The sequence below is a fragment of the Chelon labrosus genome (assembly GCF_963514085.1).
Source record: "Chelon labrosus genome assembly, chromosome: 3".
Taxonomy (NCBI): Eukaryota; Metazoa; Chordata; class Actinopteri; order Mugiliformes; family Mugilidae; genus Chelon; species Chelon labrosus.
The window spans coordinates 13,101,769-13,117,788 of record NC_140339.1 but is presented as its reverse complement, the minus strand read 5'-3'; the positions used below and the strand labels follow the sequence as shown (position 1 = coordinate 13,117,788).

At 44.6% G+C, this 16,020-nt stretch overlaps 1 protein-coding gene across 1 annotated transcript in view; it reads left to right on the top strand.

The window, feature by feature from the left end:
• Window positions 1-16,020, top strand: part of nav2a (neuron navigator 2a) — a 95,521-nt gene that overhangs the window by 33,224 nt on the left and 46,277 nt on the right. Inside the window, exons 4-8 of the mRNA XM_084541374.1 lie at window positions 3,608-3,680; window positions 4,730-4,973; window positions 5,184-5,240; window positions 8,064-8,197; window positions 14,421-15,657. Of these exons, the coding sequence (XP_084397500.1) occupies window positions 3,608-3,680; window positions 4,730-4,973; window positions 5,184-5,240; window positions 8,064-8,197; window positions 14,421-15,657 (1,745 nt within the window). The remainder of the gene's footprint in view (window positions 1-3,607; window positions 3,681-4,729; window positions 4,974-5,183; window positions 5,241-8,063; window positions 8,198-14,420; window positions 15,658-16,020) is intronic.

Here is a 16,020-nt window from a genome sequence, read left to right as displayed (position 1 = left end):
ATCTGATGGTGTTTGGTGCAAAAAAAACATAAACCTAAGTCCAACTAACAAATGAGAACAATATAAAATATACTAATAATACACAGGGTAAATGTCTGGTAAAAGTATCTTATCAATTAAGTTTCTTTTTATAGTTCAGTCAACTTGTCCCGTTGATCTCTCTCCGGTTCTGTTAAGCATGCTTTGGAGGCTTTGCTCAGTCTGATAACAAGAAGAATCGATGCAAAACACTGAAAAACTCACATTAAAGCAGTCATTTCAATGCACAATTGCACAGCTCCAGACTTGCTTTGGTTTAAAAATATCAGCCTCAATATCAGTCTTCAAAAGCTATCAGTGAAATCCTGCTTCAGACATGTAATGCTCTTGCTCACACACACACTCCCCTCCCTCTCTCCCTCTAGCTTTCCCTCCCTCTCTCTCTCTCTCTCTCTCTCTCTCTCTCTCTCTCTCGCTTGCGCTTTCTGTATCACACACACACACACAACAATAGCAGCCCTGTGATGGGAGGAAGTGTTTGTTCAGAGGGCTGCTGGCTGGCCGGCCCTGTGCTGCTGCTGCCGGGAGCCGGAGCTGAGCAGGAGGTGACAGTGGATTGAGGTGTGAAGCCGGGCAGAGGCAGAGCAGTCACTCTGCAGGAACAGACTCAGGCAGGTAGGAGCTTACACATACATCTGGAGAGCAGCTGGCTGTTGGAGGTTTCTCTGTTGTATAGAGGTTGTTCTGATGATCAGTAGATTCTCCCTTAAGGTTTTGTTAATGTGAAGGACAATGGCTTACTCCTTTTGTCTTGACAATAAAGTTTGAGGAGAAGCAAAGAGTAACTCGAGAAGAGTGAGCGGTTGAACAGCTTCTGCAGTCAAAAATATCATACACTGAACTGAGATTTTCTTGTTCTTGTTGATGATGTTTAGCAAAGGCGTTTTTCAGTAAGCCTGTAGGTTATTTTCTTTAGGAAGAAAAGTGAAGACATGTACTGCAGTATGAAGTAGATTCCTGGCCAAACTCAAACTTGTGATGTTGTGATGATGACTTTTGACTACTTGAAGAAGAGTGGCTTTAACTTCTCGGGTCACTAGAGCGCCCTGCTAAATACAAAATCACAACTCCTGATCAGTGAAAGACCAGGGACATGCTGCAGTCTCTTTTTTCCCTTCTTACTGATCGCTAATGTAATTAAATAATAAGACCTGACCGAGTGGATGTCTGTGGCTCTGTAGCTGAAGGGAGCCTGTCACTGAGTGATGTTCCTCTGGCTTTTCTGAGCTCTTGTCCATACAGGTTTTAAATAGCAAGAGGTTTCAGTATTTTTACCCCCCCGGGAGGCGTGTCTGGGGTGCATCTCAGCAGGACGGGCCTGGCATTTATGATGGGGTATCTCACTGAGGCGTACTTTCTGAAGGCTGCTGCTATTTAAGCTTCCTCCATAACAGGGAATTTGGGGCTGTTTGAGCGCGGTTCAGTCACTCAAGTGAGGTTTAGGTCCGGGGTATTAAAGAAAGACTCTGGGGTTAGAGGGGTGTTTCACAGAGAGGTTTATTTTTAGGGAGGCTGTGGTATTTAGAGAGGACCGTGGTCTGCATTCCTGCTGTTCGGAAGCTTTTTTTTTTTTCCGCTGCATCACCTCGAAGGACAGCATATGTCAAGCCGCTGACAGCTGTTTCTCAGGTCAGAGGTAACAGAAATGACAGCAGGGGCAGCGGTGCAGTTTCAGCTCAGTCAGTGACCGGAAGTCAACTGGCCTCTTCACATGCAGACATGGCTCAGATAGGTAGGCAGGTTTAACTATGAGACGATTTAATAATCATCTCTTTAATCTTTTAAACTGGAAGGTGATGCATGAAGCAGTAAGAAGTAGCTTTGTTAGTCATTACTGAAAGTGGTAATCTTGTTAATATAGCAAAGGATGCATCTGTATTTTTATCTAATAGAAGTACTGAAGGAGCAATAACAGTGGATTTAACATCAGTAAAAGACTTCCTTTGGCTTTCTCGATTTGGAATTACAGCTTTACTAATACACTCACGGTTTTACCGGCAGTCAGTAGACGTTTACATATTTTAACAGAAGCAAATGTAAATGAGTTTTTACTTCAGCTTCACACCTCACAGCCGGAAACTTCCTAACAGGAGAACCACAGTGGGAGCCGTAGGTCAAGCTATATTTAGTCAGTGCATATTAAGTGCAATCATGTCATTAATCTTTAGTCAACGGGACCCTCCCGTTTGCAGCCCACACTTGCAGGCCTCGTTTATAAAAGACGCAGTTTGTATGTATTTTGAAACCACTTAGAGCTCTATATCTGTACTCGCTTGGCTGTGAGATTGCATATGAGCTTGTGTACTTTCAGAATGGGTTTCATGTAAGTTGGAGGTTAACCCGTAATGTGTTATAAATCTACACTCACTTGCAGTAAATGTCACTCTAAGTTGATTTAGCACCTCTTTAACCTTTGTGCATACTGTAAATTGTCCATTTTCACAGTCAATTCTTAAGTTAATAGCTTTTCCGAGAGTGCCAGGTCTACAGATGTGATAGAGTCTACCTCTATATGTAATCCGAGAGAGCATCAACTGTGCCATATTGATATCTTTTGTGTGTGTACCTCGTGTGTTTGCTCATCGACAACAGCAGTTGGTACACTTTGATCGGGCAGTCATTTGTCTGAGGTGACTTGTTTTATGTGGATTACTTTATGATTACGTGTGCCAGCCGGCAGATTCTGTGCATAATGGGTCACGTGGTCTCTAAACAAAGCCTGTCTGCCTATCAAATCCTCTCGCAGGCCGGTGACAGCTCAGCAGTCTGTTCAGGTTGCCAAGGCTGCTGTCATAGCAACTGAGTCGCCATAGATGGTTTGCTTCCCTGTAGCTCCGCTGACGAAAGTGAGCTCCTGGTTTGAATCCTGTTTCGGCTTTGTCACCATGTGGCCATAATGACTTCTTGGGCACTGCACAACACAATATCAACTGTCAGTGTAGAAAGCTTTCTAGTATTCACTAGTGACAGGGTTTATACTTGTTATATTGTGGTACCAAAACCATATGTTTTCGTCTTATGGTCTGAATTAAATATGATGTGAACACATTACACATCAGAATCAAATTCAATCAGAAAAAAATTGAGGGTTTTGTTCCAGTTCTGTCTGTATCTTCAAGATTTGCTGCTTCCATCATTCAAATGTACTTGGCACAAATTTAGATTCACGGACACCATTTTTTCTCGACCCACTTTAACGCTCGTGGAGGAGAATAAAGTACTTTATCTATGACATGAAATCAATGTTTCCATTTACTGGACAGCTAAAGACAGTCCAGTAAATGGAAATAGATTAAGTTTCCCATCATAACTGCATACGTCTGTACTGTATTTTCATTGCTCCTGAACGTTTCATATCACTGCTTCTTAAAGGGCACACAGTCTGTCGTTGTTCAGCTCTACTGTTCATATTGTGATAGACTTTTGTTCTGGTGGATTCAGATGTTGTTGTTGCGCACTTATGCGAAGCATGCAAAACCAGCATGCTTCCTCACATCACACAAATTTGAATGCAAATGCACAGTGTGTGTGCAGGCTCTTACAGCGGTGTCTGTCTGTTTCCGTCCAGATTGAGAACATAGACGCCTGCCTCAGTTTCCTGGCAGCCAAAGGAGTCAACATCCAGGGTCTGTCTGCAGAAGGTAAGCTGGACTCACTGGAACAAGAGAGGTATCCCTAAAACTAGCTCAGACCGGACCTGTTCATTCAACAAAACAATGGAAGCTTGATAGATTGAAGCTTTTTTTTTATTGGCAAGCTCTTTTGCCGGGAAGCATCACGCCCAACAGCACTTTGATGAGGGCTGATTATACCATACACAGAGCTAATGTACCAGAAAGCCTACAGTCCAGGATAATGATGTTTGAATGTACTATATTTCACCGTAAATGTTAACATCATGTTACCCACACAAGGAATAATAATAATAGTGCTGGTAATAATGCAAACCTTAATGACTAGAAAGATGTCTCAGCGGACAACATTGTCCCCCGACGGCAAGAAAGACATGCTGTCAAGTCTCTAGACTGTGAATGAGATCTAAAGGCAGCAGCAGGCAGCAAATTAGGCAGAATTTGTTTTAAAATGCAGAAAAAATTGCTTTAAAGTCAACTTATAACTTCAAATTTAACTCCATTTGCTCGTGTTAAAATCATATGCGTCACTTTTGCCCAATCAGAAACCTCCCAGTCTAGTTGTCATTAATATTCTTATTTTTTTTTTATAGTACTTTTGCCAAAGAAAGGTTTATGCTTGCATCAGATTTACCCTATGTTGACGCAGATTGCATCAACTGTGATTGATCCCTAATGTCCTTCCTTGTCCTCCCCTCTCTCAATGGCGTGACAAGCAAAGAAAATCTACCCTCCGTCTGCCTCAATCAGTTCAATGATCATACAGCAGCATAATTACGGTGCCATCACTGTATTGCACAAGTGTGACTGCTTACGATAGCGAAGGCCACTCGTTTAGGTCGTGATGTTGGCTCCGCACAGATCTATTGCCGATAAATCAAGGCTAAGCCGGGAGAGCAATAAAGGAACAAATCATTCCTGTATAGCCTCGCAATGTATGTGTATGTTCAGATTCCTGAAACCTTCACCTTCTATTTTTTTCTGACCGTCTTCACCTTTTTCTCCATCTTCCTTTCCCTTCTTTAACGCCTCACATTGCCTGTCTGTCCGGTCTCCAGAGATTCGAAATGGCAATCTGAAAGCCATCCTCGGCCTCTTCTTCAGCTTGTCCCGCTACAAACAGCAGCAGCAGCAGGCCCACCGGCAAAACTCCCAGCCTGCCGGCCCACCCACGGCCCAGTCTCAGAGCACGCACCCGCCCCTGAGCCAGCAGAGCAGCGCCCCGGCCCAGCTCAGCCACTCTCCGCATGGGACTCACACCCTCGCAGCCCAGAAAGCAGCACAGGCCGAGATGCAGTCCAGGTGAGGCACGCCTAGCCCCTTCTGGGAAATGATGAAGAACTTAACCGTAAAAATAAGTGAATGATTTTGTCTCCACTTTCTTGATGTTTCTTCTGTTCTAATCCATAATTTTGACATTTCCATCTTCACTACCAGTCATTTATAACTCTACATCTGACCTCTTTCTTCCTGTCCTCTTCCACATCTCTCCTCTTTTGTCTTCTCCTCTAGGGATGGGTGTCAGAGTAAACTACTCAAGTTTTCCCTTGGTCAGAAAAAGACCTCTAGGTCAGCTTCTTCTGCATTTCTGATTTCTTGCCCACCCTTCCTTTCTTTCCCTCACCACACCTCCTGTTCTGTCCCATTCCTGGAAATAGGAAGGTAGAAATTGTCCCTAATCAAGAACAGCCTTTCTTTTGTACTGAAATGAGTTTAGTGTTGTTTCTTTGTCTGTGATTAAGGGCAATCTCTACTACAAGCACTATCTATTATGCATGAGTGGTAGCGTTGAGCAGATAGGAACTAAAGCTCCAGGCTCCCATTTTCGGACGGCCCTGTCTGTCTGGCAGCGCGCCTCATTTGGCAAGCCTGCTAAATGGGCTGTGAAAGACCTTTAGATAACCCTTAAGTAAGTGTGTGTGTGTGTGTGCGCTTGTGTGTAAAGGGCTTTTGCTTGACAAGAACATCCACCCCATATAATGTGACATTAATAATTAACTCAGAAAGAATCTGTGGCAGGAATTTCTGTCTGTAATATGACAGCGTGTCACTGAAATTTAACTCAAGTCTCTTTTTTTCCACATGTGCCATGTTTTAGCATGCAGTGGCATATGATATGATAATGCACCTTGATTGTAGGATGTGTTTTTTTTTGGGTTTTTTTGCATGCTGCCTGTCCAAGACTTGTTTTCCTTTGCACCTGCCCCAACTGAGCTCCTCTCCACCGCGATGCAGTGGCGCCATCTGCTGTTCCGCATGTGTAACTATAAGATGAAACTCCCCTTGTATCTCGTTCCACTCAAGTTCTTTTCTGAAGTTTTCATTTTTTAAATTCCCCCGGTTAAAATTGTCAAACAGGGAAATGTCTGAAAATGCAGCAAGGACTTTTTTTGTCATGTTTGGTTGGGACGAAGTGGTCGAAAACACTTGTAGTATATGAAACAACTTTATCAAACCAATGCTTTTCAACCTTTGGACTTCATCAGGGTCATCAAACATTTTAAAATGGGTATGAAATGGGTATGAAAAAACCCCAAAACATCCATATACAGAACATCCAGTTAGTTTCAGGCCAATCATTGTCCCCAAGCTCCCAAAGAAGGGGCAGTGTGCCAAGTACTATCAATCTCAATTTCTCAGATGAGCGTTTTCTGAGTGCAAAGATTCCTTGCACAGTATTACATTTGAGTAAATTACTGATTAAACACAGACAGTGTGTTAGAATCAAAGTAAAGAAAGGAAATGCAGCACGCATCTCTTCTCGGTGGCCAATAAAGTGTTTTATCAAACACATATTTTACTAAACTATATATTTTACAAAATAGGGGCAGCGAGTTTGAAGAAGCTTAAGAGTCTAACTATTCTAACTAACCAATATGAATGATTATTTCTTCCCAGCCCAAGTCTGTTGGGGAAAAAGCACAGACTCACTGGCCCTTCTGTAATTGAAAACCGCACGATCCTAGGCTGCTCTCGTCTACATAATGTGGTTAAAGCTATTACCTTAAAATGGCTAGATAAATAATGGTCAGTCAAAGTGAATGGCACACCGGAAATGAGTTTCTATAATGTGTATATACGAGAGTTGAGTGGCAGAGCTATAATCTGCTTATCAGCATCCGCCTCACAGTCCCAAGATGATGATGATGATGATGATGATGATGATGTCGCCACTGGTGAATTAGCATTTCATTAGCAGTCTGTGTGCCACGGCCTGGTTAGATTACAACCTGCCTTACACACACCTCACTAAAGGAAACACACTGACTTATTAAATCAAGGTGTCGTAACTTTCACCAAGGCGTATCCATGGCCAGGCGTATCCCGTCTAATCCATGTGGGGGAATAAAGGGGCAGCATGTGTAATCTGAGACTGTAGAGCTCACAGCTCCCCAGGGACCTGCACTCAAGACCGTCCACGCTGCTGGGAGCTTATCTGTCTCCATTAGGTTACTGTAGGTGTACATGGGGAGGACAGCTGCAGGAAAAGCAAACAATAGCCGAGTTTATGATGCAGACCACGGAGGCTGAAGATTACCCAGATGTAAACGTTTGTCTTGGGAGCAAGCGCTGTAACAAAAGACTCTAAAATAGTACAGAACACAAAGGAAGACTGCACTGACCGAGGCCGCGGGTGCTGTGGTTACTGTAGTCATCAATTTGAGGTGCACTTGACCTTGCAGCCCAACTGGAGAGTAAACAGAGAACATTTCCCTCAGGAAATCGATACAGTAAGTTCATATTACGAACTGATGTAGGAGCGCTCGACAACGGTTCACATGAACTTCGACTGAGGTCGCATAACCACAAATTCACGGGGGGGAAAATAAAGCCTGTGCTTGTGGGGGATATTTTTATAATCCCTATGCTCTGTGGCTGTGGCTACACATCTCCACTAAGCAGGTGAAGAGTAATGATGATGTATTTCTGTGGCACTTTTCTTAATATAGTCCCAGAATTCTTGGACAACAGAAGAACATTTTTCTTCTATTTTTGGGTTCACAGGCCGTCTTAGCCTCTTCCTAAAAAACACGTGCTCTAAGAATTATGTTGGAAGATTTGCAATAACATAAGGAACACCTTTGCACTGCTCCTTGTATTGCCGTGTGTGTGTTTTTGCGAATACAAAGAGGTCTGTGTGCTCTACTGTTTTCATGTAAAATGCTTGTTTACAGATGCCCTTCTGTTTTAGTTTAGAAGCTGTCGACCAGGTATGTGCTTGTTTTAGCAGAACGTGTAATAAACCATGTCTCCTGCAGCTTGCAAAAACATAGTTTCATATTGAATATTCTCATGTCAACTTAAAATGGATTGATTATATATCCCCCCTTTCCTTCTTTCTTTCCTTTCCTCCCTCCTCCCTGTCCTTTCCGCTCTCACTCTGTCCATCAGACTTCCTGGCCCTTCAACGAGGGTGTCCACTGCCGGCGGTGACATCCCTCCCAGAGGCTCGGTCAGTGCTGCCGGGAACAGACGCAGCCAGGGCTTCAGCGACAAGACCAAAGCCAACTCGCACCTGAACAAAGGTGGGCTTCGTGCACAAACATGCCCACACACACACACACACACACACACACACACACCCTCATACCTGGGGTTGGTCTTGGATGGCTGTAAATCCCGTCATCATGTATGCATAACCCTGGATGGCCTGTGCCTTTGATTAAAAGAGAGAAAGAGAGTGAAATGAGGACAGAGACCCCCTGGGTCTTAAAAGCCTTAATTTGCTGTGTTTAGGATAATTTCACGGTGAATAATAAATGCCTTGGGTGCTTTTTGTTGTTGTCGTTAAAATGCAAGTTAGCTCAGTTGCTTTGAGACCCGGAGAAAGTATTAAAAACCATACCAGCAAATAACACATAGCCCTCAGCGTGCACTGCTGCACTTCAAGAAACTTTCAAGCAAGTCAAGTTGCCTTTGTACCTTTTGTTTTATATGATTCTTGCAAGTTTTATTGTTTTTCTTTGAGTACGTAAGGCTCATAATTCTCATAAATGATCCTGTCATTTCCACCAGAGATGAAGTTTCCTCTGTTTTATTTCCATCCAAGCCTTGGAGGTGATCCAGACACTGCAGAAGATGTAGAAATAGCTCCTCCCACTTTAGCGCTCTGTTGATGTTAAATGGCTGGACTGACCAACCTCAACACAAGATAGCATCGTTTAAACAGGGCCGTGCAGTGTGAGCGGCGTAGGAGTTTGAGAATGAAGAATAGACGTGTTCGCCGTCATGTGTTTTCATTGGAGTCAGACCTGTATTGAGCTTACTCCAAACGGCTCTGACCCACTTTAACTCGTTGTACCCAGTGTTAGGGTTTTGAAGCATACAAACTGAGTCTCTCTGGCAGTATATTTAGTTGGATCAGTGTGGAAATAGCTTCTGTCACCGCTCAGTGGGCCAAGGCTTTATATAGACTCTTCACAGTCTAAACTTATTACCCTGCAACGTACAGAGAACTCTGACCACCCAGAGAGAGACAGGGCCAAAGAGTGAGAGAGAGCGAAAGTGTGCGTGTGTGTTGTCTGTGTTTAATCTGTGACAAATTAACTGGGACCAAGACCGTGAGCAGCACTGTGGGGCATTTAATGTGACATGCGGCTACGTTGGAGATGGGGGAGTTTATTAGTGGACACTGTGTGGACATGTGTGCATTTGTGCAGGTGTGCAGGTGTATATCCACAAGTGTGTACCAGGATCAGAAAGTGTCAACTAGCTGTGAACACTTGCATGAAAAGGATTGGAAGTTAATGGTTAGATATGTGTTGTGCATGTTGGAGCTGATGCCGGTTAATGAAAGATGATAGCAGTTTACTCGAGATAAGAGAAAACAGTCGCAAATGTGTCTCGTTTTCTGTTAAGTGTGTCCAGAAAAGACAAAAACTCCAGAAATTAAATTAAGTTATTGACATTAAACAAAGTAAATTTGCCATTCTGGTGTGCAGCTGTGTTCGTGCATGGCTGCAGGTAGGATGAGAATCACTGGTCGACCCTATTGCCCTGCTGTGGCTAAGCCCCTCCCCCTCCCGTAGCACAGCACCACTCTCCTCCTCCTCCTCCTCCTCCTTCCCCTCCTGCACTCTCTTGATGGCTGGACATGGTTTGGGACTCTTCCCTCCTCTCCTGTCCATCTCCTCCTCTCCTTTACTTCTCACTCTGTTCCTCCTGGATGTCTGCAGCGCCCGTCAGGTTTGTCAGCTTTCACTTGTAAATTACGTCTGCCTTGGACTGCAGGTTATGGAGTTTCAGATGAAAACTGTAAGCTTTGCTGTGGGAATTTGGTGGCTGATTTAGTCAGTTTTTCTGATTTGCTGTCACTTAATTGTACGTATTTTTGATGCTTTTTCAACTAATTACTGACTTTCCTCATGTGCTTTAAGCTGTCATTAACCATCTTAAAATATTAAGGCTGTTGCTGCAGGATTAGAAGATAGTTAGAAGATGGCTCGAGAGAGAGACACCTGCAGCCTCTTTTGTGAGGAAAGATCTGCTCTGTGTCAATGGCTCTGACACCAGAATAGAGTCATGTCACCGGACTGTTGTACAGTTAGAGAAACAGACCTGAATCCTCTCCTCTGCTCTGTGTTAATATAAGGTGACAGAGTCTGGGTGTCCGACCAAGTGACACAGAGCAGAGAGACCGGCAGAGCAGGGGGCACCTGTGGTTGTGTGTTTGTGGATGTGCGTGTGTGTGTGTGCACGGTGGCCCTTGCTGAATGAATAGCCTTCTGATGAGCTGTAGCGTCTCTGTTTGAGTGTATTCATGTGGAGAAACTTTAAAAAGTTTCAGTCTCCGCACAAAGGCTGGCTGTCCTTCTCACTTTTTGGAGCACAATGACTGAGAAGTGAGAGAGAGAGAGGGAGAGAGGGAGAGACGGAGAGAGAGTGTGAGCGAGAGAAAGCGCAAGCCTCTGAATTCAGAACATGACGAGTAAGCAAACACCTGCAGCCTCAAATTGTGCCAGATTTTTGCAAATTCAATGATTTTGTAAGTGTGTGTAATTCAAGTAAAGCCGACCAGTCAAGAGAAGCTGTTCTCACAATGATCCTACTATGCAGCACATGTGAAAACACCATGGGTTTAACACACAAACGTGTTTTCGGTCTTGATACATGTGAGTAACTTGAATATAAGTAAGGCATTTTCAGGTCGTGACTGACTGAGAGGGTTTAGCTTGATGTCTTGTGACCAGTGCAACCGTGAGAGAAGCTGAAGGACTTGTGATGTCTTAAGAGTGTCAGCCAGCGCTGCCTTTAACGCATTTACTGCTTGTTTTTTTGTGCGCAAGTGTGGTCACACAGCTCTGTACGTTTGCTTTACTTTCAGGCTTGCTTTACCAAAGTTGCGGCATTGCTGAGTTGTTGAGCAAAACAACAGCATGCAGGCACTGACATGTACACGGAGCAGTGGTGTTGACACTTGAATGAAATTACACGGTTTTCCTCAGTTTTAGACAGGCATTAACACATGGACGTGCACACACGACACGAGTGTGATGATCCGTGAAAAAGAGCTCTGAGGCCACTTTGGCGGATTTCCTGAAATGCCTTGATGCTATCGGAATGATCTGAGAGGAGCTGGCAGCTGTACTGATCCTAAAACAGACTCGCAGAGTACGACACAGGTTTTTACGGCATACAGGAAGTAAGAGGGTGGTCTGGGCTCGTTTCGCCCTCAGGCTTTGCTCTTCTGTCATTTTCTGCTTTTTATTTTAATCTCTAATGGCTGCGGTAATTAAGCAGTTAAACCATAAACACTCAAATTCTTTCAACATGTTTCCTCAAGCAGTCGGCTCTACCGGCACGGAGAATTTTGGCCCGAGGCTCCAAAGGGTCCTGGGGTTAGTGACCCGTGCTTGGGCCATGTTAAGGCAATTATTTGTTTATTTCTGAAGGGAAATCGCTTCCTCAAGTGAGTTTTGTCCAGGTGATTAAAACCAGATTTGTCAAAGTATGCCAGAAAAAGCTTTTTTCATCTGATTGTGCTGATTGCCATCATAAACCATTAGCTCCCTGTGTTGTGTAGCATATTTTCTTGATAAATGTCCTCTATAAAGATCTTTTTTTGCCTAATTAAAATCTTTACTCCACCTTGTGGCCGCTTTATTAATTGCACAAATGGCTAGATTAAATTTTAAAGAAGCAGAAAAGCATGAACTGCTTTAAGATGACATCTGCCCTTGCTTTGTTTGCACCAGATTTACGTTTTTATGTGCTGAACCTTGTCCAGAAGAATCTGTGTGAAGTCATTCTTGAGTTCGTGGTGCAACAGTGTCTAATCCCATCACACCACTGTCACTTCTGACCCAACACGTTGAAGATTGACTGCTTTACTTCACCCATGGCAACGTAACTGGAGCGTGACAGTCCCGGTCACTGGGTCCAGCAATGCCTGCGACCAGCTGACCCAGTGTCCAGGGCCTCTTTATCTACCGTCTTTCATCTTCTGTTCCTTTCTGACCCAAAATCTATGCTGGCCCCATTCTCGGACAGCACAGACCGTCCTGCTGGTCTGTATTAAAGCTTCACTCATCCCAAACCCGCTCTGCCAGTCCCCTCATTTTCTCTGCCTGCTCCATAATCACACCAAGTCCCCCTCTCATTCAGCTGCCTCCAATAGGAAGCAGCTATTAGCAACCTGACCCACTTTTCCGATTGCTAACCACTAGCACGGCTAATTGGGCCCTAATCACTTCCTAATAGCCGCATTGTTTCGGGCTACTCTCCCTAAATGCTAAATAGGGGGAGAAAGGAGAGCCAGCGACTCAGTGCTGTTTTTCCAATTACGGCATGAAAGGGGCTTTAAAGATGAAGTAAAGTAGAGAGCCTGATGAGAAAGGGATAAACAAGCAGGTTGAGTGTTTAATATTCTGTATGAATGCTGACTTATATGCTGACCATAGGCAGTGTGTGTATCTAGTGCGTATTAAAGGAAATTTAATAATTTAAATTCAACCACAATGTCTTTAGCAATTTCTCAGTGCAGTTATGCACTAAACTTTCTTTCTTTTTTTGTAGTGACATAATTGTTTTTCCAATTCAAATCTCTTGGTTCCAGTATGATTTGTCGTTATGCTAATTCTGCAACTTTCCTCGTTCCTTCACTACGGAAACAATAATATCACAGTTTGATTTGTAACGGGAAAACGCTTTGAAAGAACCGAGAATTTGTGCACTCTGTTTATCAAGTTTACTGACTTTTGTCCGGCCTTCGACTTTACTAACAGAACCAGGACCATGTATACTTACACCGATCGGCCACAACATTAAAACCACTGACAGGATAAGTAAATAATATTGACCATCTTGTGATAATACAATGTTCTGCTGGGAAACTGCTAGACCTGGCATTCATGTGGATGTTACTTAGACGTAGACACCAGGCAGCAGCCATCCCCAGCAGGATGCAGGCTGACACAGGCACACACACAAAAACAAAAACATGAAAAACATCACAAGGTATGGACCTGGCCTCCAACTTCACTAGATCCCAAACTGATCAAGTATCTGTGGGATGATCACAGAGGCCCCTCCCCTCAACCCAAAGGCCCCCACTAACACCACAGGACACCCTCAGAAGACCCATGTCCATTCTCTAATGAGTCACAACTGATTTGGAGACACAAGGGAGACCTACACAATATTAGGCAGGTGGTCATAATGTTATGTCATAATGATCGGTGTATATTATGTGTAATGATAGGTAATTTTTTTTAAATGTGGAGAGAAAACAGAACCCAGCTAAACTAAACAAACGTTCAAATAAATGTTTAATACGGACCTGGATTTCTATTGGCTATTGGACGATGAAATAACAAAACAGAAGCAGCAGCAGTTGAGACTTAAAATAAATATGTCCTTGTGTGTGTGCGTGTGTTTGTGTTCAAAAAGTAAGAGGAGTCCGTTGCAACCCAAGTGTTATGATTCATTCCGCCCAGTGCTTCCTCCACGGGCCCCCTCTCTCTCTCCCTCTTTCTGGCCGTTTGAATGTTTGAATATGCAAATATTACTGGTCCGTGTTGCTGGTAACACAACCCTCCACACATCTACAACCTCTGCAGCACTCAAGATACTATTGTTTTTCACAAGGGTGTTAATTTACACCAAGGATTTCAGTTTTTGTTCCGCTCCTTCTCTTCTTGGTAAGTTGTTGTCCTTGTTGAGAAGTTACTGAGTGACATTCTGCAGGTTCTTCTTAATAGGTGACAGGTCGATAACATAGGATTACAGGGGCATGCTGAGGAAAGGGCTTTCTGTTCTGGCAATGTCCAAGTTGTATTTTGTGCTATTTCTGAATCTAATTTATGAGGGAGTGAGATGTAACCAAATGTAACCAGACAGGGTTTCTTTGTAGAGCACAGGGACCGTGACCAAAAGCAGTCCATATAAGTCCAATCCTTATAAGTGCAGCAGTACTGCTTCTTGACTGGGTCTGCTTGGCAAGACATAAAAGCGCTTGAGCCTGCTCCTCATTGTTTTTATAAACAGTTTGTGATGGGCTTCTCTCATTGTTAGTGCTAAGGGGTTTTTAACAGTTTTGGTGGTTAGCCTGAAGGATAGTAATGGCACTTTTGGCTGAATCAACACAGGCCACTACCAGGCCCTTATAAGGCCACTTTGTGTGAGGTCAAAGAAGACTCGCCCTCTTCATCTGGTTTTTCTTGTCTCCCCCAGATCCTCCCTCAGCTTGATTTGTTTCCTTCCTCATCTTTTGATATTCTTGTTTAATAAACTGTCTCTCCTCTCGTGCAGATTCCTCAGAGGGCATGACCTCGCAGCCTCCGGTGATGACTGAGCATGCTCCGTCATCTGCAGTGAGTGTCAGCTTGTCCGCCAGCGTCCCCGCCACTACCTCCACACAGATTCCCCCCTCGTCATCGTCCTCCTCTTCCACGGCCATTCCCCAGCCCAACAGCAGCAGCAAACCCTGGAGGAGCAAGTCGACGAGCTCCAAGCACACCTCTTCTCATACTCCCTCCACCACGAGCTCCGCTTTGTCTGCCATGCAGTCCGTCAAACAGGACAAGGACGCCTCCTGCAAGTCTGCTTCAGCAACTGAAGCTCCACCTAAGGTTGTTGGTCAGAAGTCAATGCTGGAGAAGCTAAAGCTCTTTAACACGAAAGGAGGCTCCAAATCATCCACCAGCTCCTCCTCCTCCAATGGCGCACAAATTGACAATGCTGCCCAAGCTAGGCACATCGGAGCGGGGCAGGTGGAGAGAGCTGATACTGGCTCCAACACCGACCCCTTGGAGGAAGATGATGGCAACGTAAGGCCAGGGCTGCATGGGACCAGCAACGGGACAGCCTATGGAGCTGCTCCCTCAGCAGGTACTACGGTCTCTACTACCGCCAGCAGCCCCAAAATCGCTCTGAAGGGCATTGCCCAGCGCACTTTCAGCAGAGCTTTGACTGCCAAGAAGGGGTCTGTCAAAGGCCCCGAAAAAGACAAGGACAAGGAGAAGGGGAAGGAGAAAGGGAAGGAGGCAGGGAAACGCGTCTCAGTATCTGATAGGACAGAGCTGAGGGGAGACGAGTCTAAGGAGGAAGCTTCACCTGTTCCTGTAGAAGCTGACGGCTCAAACAAAAGAACCTCCAAAATTGCCAGTTTCATTCCCAAAGGGGGCAAAGTGGCCAAAAAAGAGAGTTCCACCCCTGCACACAGCGGAATACCAAAGCCAGGAAGCAAAGCCTCAGGAGTTGGGGGCAAGGCTTCCTCAGTGAAGGAGGCAGGGGAGAGGCCTCGGAGCATGCGGTTAGGAGGGGGTCTCGCCATGCACCGTGGCCCCCTGGACAGAGACAGGGACAGCAGACACTCCAGCTCTACCTCCAGCCTGGCCTCCACAGAAGGAAAGACCAGCAACGCCTCTGTGGCAGGAGGAGGCAGCACACAGAGCACAGCCAGCAACACGGTCAGCGTGCAGCTACCTCAGACGCAACAGCACCACAGCCACCCCAACACAGCCACCGTCGCACCTTTCATGTACAGGTGAGGACAATTTCATGTATTCAGATCACATTAATGCACAAATGACAGAAACTGTGTCATGTTTTTACCAGAAATATGTTGTCGGTAATGCTAGAAATAACACAGTGAGTTAAACCAGGCTCCATAAAACTGTAATAAAAGAAATTCAAAAGAAAGACAATTGCACACAGCATGTACAGTATATTTCACTATAAATAAACCTGCAGCCCCCCCCCCCCGCCCCCCCCCAAAACCCTCCAGAGGACAAGCGGTTACAGAAAATGAAAGAATGAACTATTAATATACTAAATACATAAGTTTATCTCAATAAATAAATCAAACTCAGTCCATTCCATTTGAAACTATGATGTTGTCAGTGGTTAA